We start from the raw sequence: 16,954 nt of genomic DNA, 5'->3' as shown, positions 1-16,954 counted from the left end.
AGCAGGGACAGCTCTGGCACCTGGTGGGTTTGGGGTATTCAGGATGTCAGGGTGCAGCAGATCACATCTCAGGCTCCTCCAAAGGCCCAGGATGGGAAGTTGCCTCCACGTGCTCCTGTGATTTTCTGGGGACAGAAAAGATGCAGGCCCTTGGCTTGGCCAGCGAGTATGGATGGAGTCCTGCACCATGGAAATGTTTCCTGGGCATCTCTTTGCAGAGGCAGCTCTGGTGCTGAGAGCCAGGAGAGCGTGCTCAGCTTGGGAGCAGCCCCAGCCCAGAGTGAGGATCCCACAGGAGGGGCAGATGGAGCCCATGGAGCAGGCGGGCTCTGCTGCAGGGCTGTTTTGGCAGGAGACACGAGCGTCTGTTACCAGCCCTGGAGGAAACAGAGGGAGATTCACTGGATGGAGCTGAGGAGGAGAAGGGCTTGCAGCGAACACCTGGAAGCCTGTGTGCCCCAGCCTTCTGCTGTTCATCCCCACATGCCTCTGTTTGCTGGCACCAGCTTTTAAGGAAAATCACCTTAATTTTGTCCTGATGCACAACTGCTGAATGAGCAGAGCTGAGCAAGTTATTTATTCTGGGAGCAGCTGTGCAATGGCCAAGTGCAAAAGGCCTCCATGCACCTACAACAGGCACCTTCCAGCATGAAACAGTATGGCCAGCTCAAGCTGTGATGCTGAAACCCCAGTGAGAAAGAGCTAAGTTGTCTTTGAACACTTCCCTGTAGGGAGGGCTGCAGCCCCTGCCCCACCTCACATGGGAGGTTGAATAAGCAGCAAAAAGCAAGTGCCCTTTTGGACCCAATATGCATTTGGACCACCACACATGGGCTCAAAAGGCTTTCCATTCCTCTGACAGCCCCTGAGGGCCATCATTAAACCAGCTCCAAGGGGAGTCACAGAAGCTACAGCAGCGCCTCCTCAGCAGCATCACTCCATGGGCTCCATTCAGGGCACTCACCACTTTTATAGCAGAGAGGTTCCACGTGGCTGTGGGGGCACAGACTAGCTGTGCCCCAAAAGCACGGTGTGTCTGGGAGAGGGAGCAGGCTTCCCTGCACACCTGGGCTGCAGGAAGGCCCACAGCCCACCAGGGACTCTGGGGGAAAGCAGTGACACCATCTCATTTCCACAGCTGGGCTGTTCACTGGCAGACAGCCGTGCTCCTGAACAGGAAACCATCCCGAAGAACTTTCCAGGTGCTCTCCTGTGAATGGATTACAGGTGGTACAGCAGTGTCTGTCTGCAGCCCAGGGCTTTGTCTCGCTGAAAAAAAAGCCCTCTGTGTTATCCTCCCACCCCCATCTGCTTCCCCTTGCAAAGGCAGGGGGAGACCATCCAGGAGACAAGAAAACACACATACAGCAAGGGTGATTGCTATTTTAAGAACGTACTTTATACAAAATAACCAATTCATATGGAAATAAAATCTACAGACCTCCAAGGATCAAGATTTTAAAAAAGTTCTTTAAAAAAATTACCCAACACACAGTATTAAACTAACTATTGAGGTAACTGTCGCTCTTGGGGAACAAAGGTAATCAGCAGACCAAGACAAAATATACACAATATAAAAATAAATAGCATTCCCCTTTCCAGTATTGACCAGGAAAGTTCACACAACTTTGCAGCAGCAGGAGAGAGAAGAGGATCCCTGACACTGTGCTCTGCAGGATGGGGAGGGAGGCAGGGGCTCCTGGGCAGCAGGTGATGGAGAGGTGCAGCCCCTGAGGCCCTGCTGGGGACAGGAGTGCTGGGACTTCTCCAGCATGAACTCCTCCTTGAGCTGAGAAACTGAGCCCATCCAGTCCAACCTTTCCTAAACAGCATGGGCAGCTGTTCAGCCCAGTTTCCAAACCCATCCTCCAGTGTTCCAGCAAAACATGCCAGTGCAGAGCCCCACTGCAGAGGTCAGACTTCCCCCACTGAGGGACACAAGCAGAGGCATTTCCACAGCTTGGTGTGGGAGGTCTCTGCTGCAGCCTCAGCTCACTCTCCTGTCACCCTGGGACAGATGCAAGGTGTTGACAAGGGCCAGGCTTTTGCCCCCATGGCCACTAGACCCCTCCCTGCCCAACAACAAAAAGCACAGCAACATAAGAACAGCCTCACCCAAAAAGAGAAAGGCCCCCGTTTTCTCCTTGTGCCCCCGACAGACAGATTACATTCTTTACAAACTTACAATAATACAAAAACAACCCCAATGTCACCCAACTTCAGAAAAATGAATGGACGTAGTGGTGCAGGCTCCCCCCCTCCCTCCCCAGCAATGCCAAGTGAAGCAGCAGTGGGTCACTCTCCTTCCCCAGAGGATTAAACCAGTGGGCCACCCACCCCTCTTCCATGTGCTCTGCCCTGTGGATGGATGGATGGATGGATGAGGCTCAACTTTACCCAACTGCTCCCTTCCCTCTCTGCCTTCCCAAACACAGAAGCAGCATCCAGCTCTCTCATGGCTACCTAAAGCAACCCACTAGTCTCTGGGGAAGCAGGAACGTGGCCTGATAAATGCAGGGTCACAGAGAGCACCATGCTTCCCACTGAGACTGTGAACACCCCGTCCCAGGGTGTTAGTCCTGAAACAGTACAGGAAGGTCAAAGTTGCACTGCTGCACATTATTATTGCTCAGAAAAAGATCAGGCAGCAGTGTTCATTGATCCATCAAGGAGGAGAGACAAGAGTTTTCACAGTTGTACACAGTATATGCACAGACATTTTTAACCTAAAGCCTCCTGGAGGTAGACATGCCAGGATCACGTGTGGGAGCCCTGCACTGGGACCAGGAGCAAATGCTTGTACTGCCAGATGGACAGACAGTGCTGTGCCTGGGTGGCAAACCCCAGGGGCACACAGGAGAACACTCCTGAGCCACTGAGGACACCCTAATTCCATGAGCAGAGTCCATGTGCCCTCCCCAGCTGCTGCCTGTGTGTGTGCAGAGGAAGCAGCTGGCAAGGCCAACCCTGTGCCCTTGTGCTCGCGTGGGCAGTGAGCTTTCATCTCTGCACTTGGCAGCCACCCACTGCAGCCAAGCCAGCAGGAGGAAAGAGACTTGAAAGCTGGGAAGCCAGGAGAGGGGAAGTGTTGGCATGGCATACAAAAGGGGATCAGAGGACTTTCCAGACTCAGAGTTGAGGCCTGAGCTCCTGCAGCTGCCTGGCTGGCTTCAGACAGGGAGACTGCTCCCCTGCCGTGCTCCAGTGTTTGAGTGCACCAGGTGTCTGTGGGCCTCTCACTCACTTGATGCCCAAAGGAGTCCCCAGTGGCTCTCTGGTCTAACTCTGTTCACAACAAGGGAATTGTGCTCACACAGAGTCAGTTCTGCTTTTGTTCAGAAGATATTCCACTTACTGCCCTTCTGCTAAGTGAGCCAAGTGTTCCCAAATAAAAGGGGCAAAGGATAGAGGGACTTGCAAGAGTTGGTGAAAATCCCAATTAAGCCTCAGTCTTAATTAATCCTTTGTCCACTCTTTCCCTGGTGGACGTAACTCTTGCTCTCTCCTGGATGCACTGTTCACTTTGATATCCTTGTTTCAAAAAGAGGAAGACCTTTGCCAAAAGAAATCTAGGCCATGGCTGCAAATGAAGGAAGAAAGCCCTCAGTCAATGCAAGACCAGCAGTGTTAGATATACAGAATGCTCCATGGTCTCTCAAATCCTGCATGTGAGCCAAGGCAAGACAGTGACCAAAAAGGGAAGAGCACAACACGGCTCTCCTCAAAGGTACACTTGGATGTTACTATCTTGTTTCAAATCCATTAAACCCTGTCCTGAATTTCCCTGTGTAGGGGTGGATTGAGCCTTGCCCCAGTTGTCCCCAGGAGCTCCTGTGGGGAGACAGGTTCCTCTCCAGCTCTTTTTCAGAGTGGAAACCAGAACACGCAGTTCATTATGGTTAAAAGAGTTCTCCTTCGCAGAGTGCCCCCCTGTCTGTGTTCAACAGGCAGAGATGGGGAGAGGCTGTGTGGGCAACCCTTGAGATTCTTCCTCCCTTACAATAAGCACAGGCTCCCAAAGCTCACAGGGGCTGCAGCTGCAGCCCTCCTTGCACAGCCTGCTATCTCAACCCTAGCCTTGCAGGAAGGACCTGGCACTCACACCCCTGCTCTGCAACCACCTGCACTGGCCTCAAACAGAAACAGGAATTATGCAAGAACAGCAAACTCCTCCATTCCTCCGCGGAGGCACCACAACAAAAACTTTCTAAGGGGTTGCTCTGATTAAGTGAGACCCAGTTACATGGCTGCTCTGCAGCAAGGGGAAGCAGGACCGACTACACCAGCACAGATTCCACTGCTGGTCGTCTCCAAGCCACTCTTTGGGATGACACTTCCCTGTCACTCATTTCAGCACCTTCTCTGAAATCCCACAGAGCACACAGCAACAGAGCCTTTTCAGAAAAGGAAAGCAGAACGAAGCCATCAAGAACAAAGAAATCACCCTGGCTGAACAGAGAGACGAACAAAAGCCTGACAGGGATCAGTGGAGAAAATAAAGAAAGGTTGTTTTCTAATTATACTTTCATTTTAAATGGAGAAGTGTTGGGGTGAGAGGAGGGGAGCTGCCTCAGTCAGCAGAATGAAAGACAGCCTCTGTGACTTGCTTTCAGATAAGACATCATAAAGCTGATAGCTCTCCAAGACCCTGAGAAACCACACTTACAAAAATATACACAGCCGATTTGCTTCGGAAAGTCTGCATGGGAAAGGCATTTGGCAGAGGAGAAAGAACCAGAAGCTTCCAAGAAAAGTGTCTCCATCTACTTCAAAGTCACAAATCAAACCAGTTGGGCCTTGAAATTTCAAATTCACTTTCCTCTTTTGTCCTCCTCATTGCAGGCCTGTGCCTTGGATTGCTACTGAGTGGTTTGGTGGGTCACACCATGGAATTTATAGACAGTAAACTTCTTCTAAACACAGCTAAAAGTCACAGTGAAGCCTCAGTGACTGCCCTTTCCAGTTGAATTGCCAGGGCTTGTATCACCAAAGATGCTCAAAGATTCAGAGTCTCAGGGGGATTTTTATACAATGGCCTTTGCAAAGGCAACTTGACATCCCAGGAGCTTAGGAACACCACACATCACTTAGAAAGGAGAAAGTGGTGGGGAGAGCAAGAAGCTAAAAAGGCAGAGGAACATACAAAGCTCTCCTGAGAATACTGGAAATTTTTGTCATGCTTGAGCATGGTCAACTTCATAATTGTCCTATGTATTATAAAATCTCATTTAACATGAAATCCATAATTATAGTAGAAACACATCCTCCATATGGAAAAAGTAATAGCTACAGGAACTTTTGCAAAGTCACTAGTTCAGGATGCTTTCTGAAGAAGGACCACCTGGCAATATATAGCACTACAGCAACACTGGGGGATGCACTAGAGTTTCTCTGTATTTTGTTAAAGTTAAGGTAGTGGTACAAAGAATGGCACTCAAAAGCCATGTTATTTTAAAATGCAGCTACACTTCTCTTGCACTGCAAGCCAACCCATGGCACAGAACACCACTCTGTACATAAAGAGCAGCAATGCTACTCTTCTAAATCCCTCAAACCTGTCTTCAACAATATCTACAAAGCAGGATGGTTTGGAAATCATAAAATTCACATTAGCTGCTCCTCCTTACATTTGCACGGGTATTGTAGCGTGATCCTCTCCTAGGGCTGTGTCCTCTGAGGGGAGTCAGTTTTCAGTGACTGGCTCAGATTGAACCTAGTGAAATTAAGCTCTGATTTTGAGGGGATCCCCAGATAACCTAAGAGGGAAAGAAAAACCCCCAACCCTCCCTTATGAACAAAGCATTTGAAAGTCTGGAAATGCCAATCTAAGACTCCACCAGCAGCTCTCCACCTCAGTGTGTCCCATCCTCAGGAAAGCCCAGCCATAGCTCCCTGTATTCTTTATGAGTACTTTTCTAACAGAAACCATCTGTCCTCACAACAGCAGCTTATTAGCCACTTTCATAAAAAAATTACTGACTACATCAAAAGCCTTTTACCTAGAAACCCTCCCAGGAGGAGTCAGCTTCACCACCTGGTTTTGTCTGCCACCTTCAAAGTCAAACTCTTCTCCCAGCTTTGCCTCACGTCAGGTGAGGGTTTCTATCACTGTCTGACACTCTACTACCCTCTCCAGGCAGACCACAAGCAATTCTTGCCCTCCTTAGTTGTCTCCTGTTTTGATTGAGGCCTGGTACTCATCCAGAGGCCATGACCACTAGAGCCATGTTTACAGTGCCAGTTCCAGTTGAAGTGTGCTTCAGCTTGCTTGGAGAGTTTTTATAGCTTCTAAAAACTTCCTGTTCTGCAACGTTCACAATGGGCTGAATGAAAGGCACTTCAAATATTCAGCTGTCTGTGATACAGAAGACAGGCTGAAGTATGGCAGGGCTTCTTTTCAGAATCTACATTCAGATTTCCAGAGTTTTCAATGCTTTGCTACAAGTTAGATTTTCCAGTTCCTCTGTTTTTAAATGTTATTTCCAATTGTTTTTATATCTACAGTGAACTAAAGACTGCTTTACAAGGAGAAACAAATGTGTTTGTCCCAGGTTTGTTGTCTTTAAGAAGAGTTATACTTGCACAATTTTTCATTAATATCTACTACTGCTTCTGTGGCCCTGTTCAGAGAAGGATCTCGGCCTACCTTTTGGAGCAGCTGGGGCACATCTGAAAACCACCACCAGCTGATGAGCCAGATTTGGGACAAATTTGGAAGAGACATAACCTCATGTTCTTGGCAAGTTACCAATTTCTCAGTCAAAGGTCAATCTGCAGGATCACCCCTTCAGGTTCAGATCAATCCACCACTCACAATTGCTCACTGACAGATAATACAAATGAAAAAAAAATGTACACCAAAAGCTTTTTGTTCTTCCAAAAGCTTAGGATAGAAGGAGCAATGGCTCAGTCAGATGCTATCTGCCATTTACTTGAGCAGCTCTGCCAGCCTGTAGTAGATCTACACAGCAGGACAAAGGCAGTAGTCACACATCCTGGTGCAATCCAGCTAAGGATATGGGTGATGGCACCATCCGAGACAAGAAAGCAGACAGAAAAATTCTCCAGAAACTGGAGACAATATCCCTCCTCTAGCTGGTGGCACAGACTGAAGGGCATCCTGCTCTGTCCCTCTCCTGCTGCCATGCTCTGTTTGACTCCTTGCCAGATCCTCTTTTTAACCACTGTCCTCTCCCAGTGCAGCCAGCACTACTCACCAGTGCTATGGTCCCAGCAGCTCTTGCTGCCCAGCCTCATAACTTAAGAACTCCCCTATTTTACTCCAGCTTTCCCAAGAATAAGCAACTGCTGGTTAGCTTTAAGACGTGAATAAACTCCGCTGAAATTCCTCCAGAACCCACTTGAACAGCAGTGGCTGTCCAAGCACTGGCACACAGGGTTTTTCCCACTGCCACTGGACTCAGGGAAGCTGCCACTGGCCCTGTAGGACCTGCTGCTTGACAGCAAAATTAAACCAACTCAACTCCAGCATGTACCAGTCCTCTTGTCCCTCAGCTTCTGAGCCAATCGACCTCAATGTCTAACTCTGAATGAATGCTTGAGTGCTTTCCAATTCACCTGCAACTTGCAAATGCCAAATCTAACAAATGGCTTACTCTGCAGTAATCCTACCATCCCCCCAAGGCAGCCTCTTGCTCTTCCTCCTCAGCAAGAGTGCTCAGGAAGCCTGTGGCACTTTCTGCTTCACTGCTGCTAAGAAGTGAATATAGCCCAGGGTCAGGGAAAGAGGTGGGGACTTGGCTCCTCTTCTTGGGCAGCAGGGCAGTACAGATCTGCACAAAATCTGTTCTACTGGATAGCTGCTGCTCCACCTGCAGCTGCACTGGTTTCACCAAGATAACTTTAGAGATGACCAGTTATGCCATTTTCTGTTTTCTAGAGCACACATCTCTTCTATCAAAAAGGCAGGGAGAAGAGTACTGTACTAGCAGAAGGGACAATGCTGTGGGTGTCCTGCCCTGGTTTCAATTCCTGGTCGTGGTTTCCTTGTTCCCCCATGATGACAGGAGCTGGAAGTGCACTCAGGCCCTGGATCCAGAGGGGTGGAGGTGGGGGTGAGAGGGGAAGGAGGAAGAAGGCAAGAGAAAGAGGAGGACATGCTATGCTCCTGAGCAATTCCCGCTATCAAGTCAACCAACCGTCGGGTCGTGTCTTGGTTGCAGAGGACAGGAAGGAGGACAGCAAGTCATCCATCACACATTTCCTCACCTCTCTCCAGTGCCCCCAAACCCTCACCCTATCCTGAAAGATTTCAGTGTGATATGATTGTAAACAGTTAACAATTCCTCCAGTGCTAAGCCCACTACAAGCTGGGCCCACCCCCTCCCCCATTATGTACAATACATTCACCAACAACAGAAATTTATTTAGAAAGGCAACAGGTTAAATTCTGTAAACTGGATCCAGCTCCAAAACACACACGTTAATACTACAAGTAAAATTCCATCATCGTCCTCTTCCACCCTGAAAAATATACCTGAGTTTAGCAGTCAATGAAAGTTTCCACCCCCACCCCCGCCCTCCCCACCCGAAAAATCCCTCAAACCCTGAACGAGACGCAGGCTCCGCTCACGGAAAGCCACTGGAGTTTGGGGTGCCCTGTGATGGCGAGCCAGCGGCTCGGCTGGCCGGGGCCCAGCACCGCCGCCGCGGCGTTCCGGCACAAATCCGGCACAAATCCAGCACGGCGCCGCGTCCCGCAGAGCCAGGGAGCTCCACGCTGCTGGGGCGAGGGGAGGGCGGGAGCAAGGCCTGCCCCTGCTCTCCCTTGTCCAAATCACGCGTGGCTTTCGTGTTCGGGAAGTCTGTCCTTTCTTGGACTAGCTCTGGAAGAGGAAGAACAAGAGTTGGAGGCTTTAAGTGGCGGCTTTAGAAAGGAATAATCTCGTGATTGCATGCAACCGGTTCAAAGCTAGCAACTATGGATCTGCCCAAGGTCACAGCTTCCTCCAGTTCTTCCCACCCTCACCAAACACCTCAATCCTTTAACCCCTGGGAGGAGAAAGATTTGCATTTCAGCTCTGCTCCCTCTAGCAGCCCTTACTTGATCCAGAGGCAACGCTGATGGTTTTTGTGATGTCAAATCTTCCCGGGACATGGTTGCTGTAGGCATCTTCGGGAAAGGAACTTGAGCCTGATGCATTTGCATTCTGGAGTCAGGTTGAATGGAGAGAGTTTTAGCACATGAATGTCAGGAGCAAATCCCCACTCTGGATTAAAACTACTTCACTGAAGGCATCCATACAACATTAGCATACAAGCAATTGTCTTGTATATTCTGTCTGGCTTCCCCCTAAAACACAGCCCTCAACCCATGCCATTCCCCCAATGGCTTAGCTTTAAGCCAAGTTCTCTGAATACTAGAAGAAGGAAGGACTTTATACTGTGATGACGATGACAAAACAGTAATAGTTGAGGCACATTCATAAAAACTGAACAGGGAATTGTTGGGGCAGCAGTATTTTCCTCTTAGGAATAAAATGTGATGTGCAATCTCAGTGAGAAGTAACTTTCTGTGATGGAAATTTGACACAGAGAGAAGGGGCAAAGCAAGAGGAGGGAAAAAGACAACAACATTAAGGATGTTCATAACAAGAGGCAAACTTCCACTTTAGTCAGTGACTCTGCCCCACTACAAGCAAGATTAAATAAACATTTGCAAAGAAAATGGCAAGAGTAAGTGATTAAGAGATGCTCAACCCTGGATGACACATTAACAAAACACTGTCAGGGGAAACTCAGCACTGGTGTGGGGATGGATGGGGCAGGCTAACAGGTTCTCCATGACAGCGAGTGCTCCTTGTTTTAAGGAGATGCAATGAGACTCTCTCCATCTTAGCACTCCTACTCCAGGAGTCCAAGAGCCATCTCTTATCCTTTCACCTTGACTTGAAGCCATATCCTTTCAAGGGTATCCAACACTGATGGTCACCCAGGCATCACCCCCCTCCCACCTTGCCTTCCTGCAGAAAACACCATCTTACCCCGAGGGTCTATACAAGTCCTGGGGTGGCCCCCCCATACCACCTCCACTGCCTCTCTGCTCCATCAGCAAGGCCTGAAAGTGGCCCACGTTCTCCTCTCGGCAGCGGTACAGGGGCCCCTCCTGAGAGAGGCCATTGGCCTGGCTGGGGGCTGCATGGTGAGACAGGTGAGCATTCATGGGCGATCCGTACGTCCTGGGCTGGAAGTGGCTGGCAGGATGCCGGGATCCGTAAGGAGAGCCAGTCTGTAACATCACCCCATGGGGAGGGAAAGCCGACGGGCCGAACCCCATCCCCGCACCCAGGTGTGGCGGGGGCGCTCCGTAGAGGAACTCCCCCGCCGCCACCGAGCTCTGCCTCTTGGTGGCCGCGTTGTGGTTGTCCAAATCAAGAAACTCTTTGGGACTCTCCGGTCTTTCCTGGGACTCCTCGGACTTCTCATCTTCAGGCCCCAGCTCCTGCCCTCCGTCGCTTGGAGAAACCTCTTTGGCACTTGCTACGTCCATGCGGTTGGGGGAGGCCAGGGCAGCGCTCAGTGCCTCGCAGCCCTGCAGCCCGGTGGGGCCGCGCTCTGGGAACGGGGCCCTGCCCAGCGGCGGGTGGGCACCGGGGTGCCCGCTGGGGCTGGCCTGCGCCGGGAGGGGTCTCTGCCAGTCTGAGTAGCCCTGCGGGCAGCCGTAGTAGGGCGGTCGCTGGTAGTGGTGGTAGGAAGGTTGGGGCTGTGGCTGGTAAGGGTACGGCATCCCCTGGGGCGGCCGATACCGCGGGAAGACGCCGGGGTGGGCGCTGCTTGGCTGGAAAGCCCGCGAGGGAAAATGCTGGGGATGGGAGGCAGGAGGAGGCGGCTTCCCCCCCATCACGGGGCTGAACCCCTGCAGGCCCGGGTTGATGTGGTAACGCCCCGCTGAATTCGGGTATTCCAGGCTGGACATGTAGAGAGGATGAAACTGGTTGGGGGTGGCCCCCATGGAGGTGGCATCCACAGCAGGGAGGCCGGTGCCCTGCCCCATGCAAGGCACGGCTGCTTCGGGCAGAGCCTTTCCCCCACCGCAGAGGGGCTTCTCCAGCAGGTTGGCAGCCAGCCCCTTCCCCTCGGGGCCGGCTGCTGGCCCCTCGCCCGCCGCCCCGTTCTGAGGCAGGGGAGCCCCTCTTTCGGAGGAGGGCACCAGGTCCCTGACGCAGCCCGGGTCGCCGGCGTAGCCGCTCTCTGCCGACCACGCACCCTTGCCCTGCCCTGCCTTCAGGTCGCCCTTCACGCCGGGGCCATCCCCCTCCCCATCCGGGGGCAGGGCGCGCCTGGCGCACTCCAGGGGCAGCGGGGGCTTGGGATGAGGTAGGAGTTTGGCGTAGGCCCCGTCAGGAATGCTGATGCACTGAGCCTTCTCGTCCATGCCCGCCGGTGTGTCCACTGAAAGAGAGGGAACACAGTCAAACACGTGGTTAACTTCTGCAAATTCGGGTGATCTTTGATAGCTGCATCTTTTTTAAAAGTGCTCTTTTAGAAACTGCTCATGAGGTTGCGTCTCCCTCTGAAAGATGGCAGAGGTGGACACTGTACTTTGCAAGCCCCTCTGGAGCAATGAGGCACACGTGTTTGGTCTGACACAGAGGAGTGCAGAGGCTGCCTAAAGGAGAGGCAGAGTAGGGGTCCACATGACAGTGACATCAGGTGTTGGTTTCAGCTTGATTTCAGGCTTCCTTATCCCTTCTGGTCATGGAATTATAGAATAGTTTGGGTTGGAAGGAACCTCAAAGATCATGTAGTTCCAAACCCCCTGCCATGGAAAGAGACATCTCCCACAAAGTCAGATAGTTCAAAGTCCCCTCCATCCTGGTCTTGAACACTTACAGGGTTGGGGCATCCACAGCTTCTCTGGAAAATCTGTGTCAGTGCCTCACCACTCTCACAGTAAAGAATTTCTTCTTAACATCAAATTTAAGCCCACCCTTCACAAACCCTGCTTGCATCCAGCTTGGGCAGAGGCACCACCACACCCTGAGATGCTGCAGAGCTGATCACAGCCACATTTTAACCAACTGTGGTTCAGGGATGCGACTGCTCTGCCCTGCAATCACTCAGCGTTCTCCCCTGTCTCTGTTCTATATCCAGCAAGTTAAATTATGATGATAACTTTTACGCAATGCCACACAAGGAAAGAGTTTCCTCTTCGTGCAAGGCACGCAAGGGATTGATAAAAGATACAAGGGTTTTGATCTCCAGTTTACCAGCTAGAATTAATGAAAAAAATTTTTTTTGATCTCTGAATTTTTTTGATCTCTACATTAGGTTTTATTTTTAAGGTTCTTTTTTTAAATTATCTGTAGTTTACCAGAATGAAATGAAACAGAACAAATGAAATTCAACCAGAAGGAAACTGGTGAGGGCATGCATGACATGCTGCCATCCCACCTGAACCAATACAGATGCTCAGGGGCTTTTTGGGTAGCCCTGGCGTGTGAAGATTTTAAGAGCTCATAAGGCAGATGTGCACTTCAGAGGAGAAGCCATACTGACACACACTCAAAGGAGTATATTTAAGGCGTTTATTCACATAACCTAACTCTCTGCAGATCCAATTTTTATATTAACTCCAGGTGAGCTCTAGCAGCATCACAACCTGTGCTTTGCATTTGCACCCTGTGGCAAACTGATAACTTGCACGTAAAGCTGGGACAGAGGGCTACAGTGAAACAAAACAGTCCTAGAAAAATCTAAGCAATGCCCTGAGTAGAAAACATATTCCAACTTAGATTTAAAAAAAAGAGTAAAACTGTGTGTAAAAACTCTGCTCCCCCGGGAATATTTAATCAAGATTTGAACTGTTTTCTGAGCGGTGGAGGCGACAGACGCGGGCAGGGAGGGCCCAGTGGTACCAGTGGGCACTGGGGGCGTTACCTTGGCTGCTGTCCATGTCCACGGCGTGGCCGGCGGGGTCCTGCGAGCTCCCGTTCCCCAGGGGCTTTGGGGGCTGGCTGGAGGCGGCGTGCGCCAGCTGCGGGAAGGGCCCGGGGAGGTGCGGCGGGGGCGGCTGGCGAGGGTGGTAAGGCACGCCTGGCGGGCACACGCGCGACGACAGCTGCTGCATGGCGATCATCTCGGGGCTGTCCAGCATGGAGTCCCCGCCCTGGCACCCTCGCTGAACCTGAGGCGGTGCCCCGAACAGAGCGGCCGGCGGCTGCGGCATCCTCTGGCCGGCGGCTTTGCCGGGCGGCCGGAGGTACCCTGAGGGGGGCACGCCGTGAGGTAGGAAATTGGATTGCTCGCTCCACTGGCTGGGAGGCAGCGGCGGCCTCATGGCCCGGGGGTCCATCATATGACCCAGCACACGGGGCTGCAGCGAGGGCCCCGGCCCCATGGGCGCCTTCTCCTCCGGCCCCACGGCGGGCTGGCCGGCGTGGCTGCCGTTCCACAGGGCCGGGTGCGCGCGGTTCAGGTACTTGTAGGGCCGGTACATGTGTCCTGGCGGGACCTCCGAGCCCTCGGGCGGCTTCCCCGGGGGCGCGCCGTGCCGCGGCGGGAGGAAGCCCTGCTGGAACGGGGCGGGCGGGTAGACGGCGTCGGGCCGCAGCTGCAGGGAGCCCAGGCGCGGGCCCAGCCCCGCCACGTGCGCCGGTGCCGCGCACGGCTGCTTCTCCGGAGTGCCCAGCCGGTGCCCGCGGTGCTCGCTCAGTCCCACGGCCGGCTGCGGAGAGACAGGGGGGTCTCAGCGAGGGCCGCGGCGCCCGCGGGGCCCGGGGGGCTGCAGCCCTGGGCAGGGGGGCTCACCTGCATGGCAAAGTGCTGGTGCTGCTGCAGCGGCTCTCCGGGGTGGGGCTCGGGCACTCGCGGAGAGCCGTACAGCTTTGTGGGATCTGATCCACGCAAAGGGCCGAACGTTCCTGGCACCGCCGGTCTCTGAGGGAAACAAAACGACTTGTGAAGAGCATAAAAGCAGCAGAAATACTGCAGGTGAGGGGAAGCCAAGGCTGGAGTAACCACATGAATATACAGCCTGTTTTGGAGGTACTGGGGAAAACCTGTACGCTCTCTTTCACAAGGTGACACAGCCTTATGAAAGCCACCTCTCAGCTACTCACCCCTGAATTTAAGGCTGCAACACACTCACTTGCCACCCAAATACTGGGGAGCAAGCAAGAAGACTGGAGGGGCCAGTGGTTTGCTTCAGGAGGAACAGACCACAAGAGTGTGGAAGCAGAAGACAGCAGGGAATGTGCTGGATTTTCTTCAAAAAGGAAGGAAATACTCAATGCCTCCAGCTCTCCTATCACCTCCCACTACCTGCAGCACAAGAATCACTCTAAAAACTTTGTTTGATCTCTAGCTCAAAGGGCAAGGGATAGCCTAGACCTCAGGGGAACAGCAGATACATCACACCACAAGTCATCACTGGTTAAAATGGAAAAGGCAGGGAAAGATGGGTGAGGAACAGCCCAGAAGGGAGGCAGAACAGGTGGCATTCAGAGAGGAAATGCTGGGCTAAAGATAGGTCACTGCTGCAGACCAGGGTGGCCTTTGTTTGATTTACTTTACTGCTTTTATAAATGCTCAAGGCACGAAATGCAGCAGTACACAGATGGCAAGAAGTTACCAGGCATCTGTGAACAATTGAGACCAAAGAAGACCAGCTTGTTCAGCTTCATAAACTGGGGGGTAAGGAAAGAAATGTTACAGCTTTCCACACACACTGGGGATGGAGAGAAGAGAACTGGGGGAATCAGTTTGTGCAAGCCTACACTGGGACATGCCAGCCATGGGAAACAGTAGGAGATTGCCCCCACCTAATGTGGCAAAGACTTAAATTATACCAGTTTAAGGTCTGGAAAGTCTCACTTGGAGGAACCATAACTCAGACCCTTTATCTCTGGGAAAAGGTTCCTGACACGCACTAAGGATTTCATGGCAGGAAGTTTCGTTCCCTGTTACCTCCCTCCTGCTGATGGGCAGAGGACAGCAGGAGCTGCTCCTTACCATCTGTCCAGGATGTGGCACAGGGCTGGGCATGCCGCCGTACTGCAGGGAGCGGGGGAAGCCTCGCCCGTTGGAAGGGCCCACTTCTCGAGCAGCCTGCGCTGCGTTGCCACTTGGGTCATCTACAGAGGATGAGGAGAAGGAGGAGGAAGAGGAAGAGGAGGAAGAAGCAGGAGCCCTGGAAGCAGCTCGATATGGTGGGGGTTTTCCTCCATTTTCCAGGCGTTGCTGTCTCTTGCCGGGCCCATCGGGGTCTCGGGATCGAGTCCAGACGCTGCCTGCCCCGGAGCGGCCGGTCCGCCGGCTCCTCTTCTCTCGCCTCCCGTCCTCTCTGATCCAAAACTCCTCATCCGTGTCTCCATCTTCCCCAGGGAAGTGCTTCATCATTGCTCGGTGGAAACACCTCTCCAAGTTGTAAGCCATCTTTGTATATTCTGCAGACAAACCCCCCCAAGAACGTCAGAGCCTTGTAGAGAGAAGCAATTAAGCAATTATGCAACATCAGATAAATCATCGCCCCTCTGCCAAGTTTCTCCAAGGAAGACTTTTGTTTCTAACAAGTTGGCTTTGGTTCCTAAGCTCCATAAGCAACAGTTCAGTTCAGTAACCCCACTAGGGGACAGGCACACAGGCATGACAAAGTACCACTGGCAGCAGGGCCTGCAGAGTCAGCATTAACTCAGTGTTCCAGCCTAGTGCCAAGAATTACATTAGGAGGAGCACCAGCTCTGCTCGCAGGGATGTGTGACCCTCACAGTTGGCCAGCAGGAGTGCTGAGAGAAGAAATGTGAACTTCCAGCAATGCTATTTGATTACATTCAGAGGCTTTTCTTGGACTCATTCAGATCTCTGCTGTGGGCCACAACACAGAGGAAAATCAGCAAACATATTTATCAGTGTAGTTTCCAAAGCACTTGCTGACCCTGACACAAATGCTATTGCCAACACCAGTGTCCCCACTGCATCATTTCCACTGGACAGCTCTGCTGAGATGAGCTTTTACTTTTTGTTGAATGGATAGGAAGGAAAAGACATGTGAGAGGTGTTGGTGACAAGGCCTTGAAGCAAGTGACTTTCCAGTTGTTTCCACTAAACTAACCCTGAAGTTCCTTGAGGAACAGAGCTCTCCCAGTGGCAGTGCAGGTATGCTTTTGCTTGCAGCCAACAGTAACAAGCTGATTTGTTCCTAGTGTTGTTCTCCCTTTCTCACCAGGTGTTGCTGGTGAGACAGTCTGCAGTGATGACCCACCATATGGGAACTGATTTCTTATCGAAGCAACACATAGAATTTTAATTGGCATGGCAATTCAACCAGGATTTCCCATTTGCACACTCACATTGTTCCTTCAATAGCCAAGGAACCTAAAAACTACATTTTCCATCCAAAGGACAGGCATGGTTCACTCCTCACTTTCCTGTGGTACTCAATAAACACTGAGAGTTAACCAGACTCCGATGCCTTTCAAAGTCTGTATTAGTTACTATGAGGAAAAGGGGCACAGGTAAGCACTCGAAGGAGTTCAGAAAGAAACAGACTCTCCTCTCTTTGAATGTTCTGCCTTCACCATCTAGCAACATGGCAGTCCTCAGTATGCCATGCCCCAATTCAGCATGACCAAACTGCTAAAAGCCTCACTAAAACCCAGTGCAGGTCTCAATAACTATCACCCTTTCTTCTGGTCTCCCAAAAATATTCTGAAAGAGAAGCAGCACGAATCAAGTACTGGTGAGGAGGAAGAGGGCACTGCTCGCTTTGGCTGAGCACTGCAGATAGACAAATTTAGCATCTTACTGCTCTTACCACTGCCTTCACCGTTGTACTTTAGACAGTTCCTGAACATGGTCTTCATATCACCCACAAATTCATCCTTGGTGCAGTACTGACCTCCATTCAACTTCTTCTCCATGCTAGAGATATCCATGGGGGCCTGGAATACAACCAAACTTCCCTTCAGGGACAGAAAGCATAGTGGGGCTTACA

General features: G+C 51.6%; 1 protein-coding gene across 2 annotated transcripts in view; it reads right to left on the bottom strand.

Moving 5' to 3' along the window:
- Nucleotides 1-8,536: 8,536 nt before the first annotated feature.
- Nucleotides 8,537-16,954, bottom strand: part of LOC134549513 (chromatin remodeling regulator CECR2) — a 92,308-nt gene continuing 83,890 nt past the window's right edge. For both annotated transcript variants that reach the window (XM_063395110.1, XM_063395111.1), the window contains 7 exons: nt 16,775-16,901; nt 14,974-15,407; nt 13,771-13,899; nt 12,901-13,687; nt 10,005-11,412; nt 9,065-9,170; nt 8,537-8,846 (listed from right to left, as the gene is read on the bottom strand). In XM_063395110.1, the coding sequence (XP_063251180.1) occupies nt 8,841-8,846; nt 9,065-9,170; nt 10,005-11,412; nt 12,901-13,687; nt 13,771-13,899; nt 14,974-15,407; nt 16,775-16,901 (2,997 nt within the window). In that variant the 3' untranslated portion in view covers nt 8,537-8,840. The remainder of the gene's footprint in view (nt 8,847-9,064; nt 9,171-10,004; nt 11,413-12,900; nt 13,688-13,770; nt 13,900-14,973; nt 15,408-16,774; nt 16,902-16,954) is intronic.

The sequence above is a fragment of the Prinia subflava genome, chromosome 4 (assembly GCF_021018805.1).
Source record: "Prinia subflava isolate CZ2003 ecotype Zambia chromosome 4, Cam_Psub_1.2, whole genome shotgun sequence".
Lineage (NCBI taxonomy): Eukaryota > Metazoa > Chordata > Aves > Passeriformes > Cisticolidae > Prinia > Prinia subflava.
This window is presented reverse-complemented; position numbering and strand designations above follow the sequence as displayed.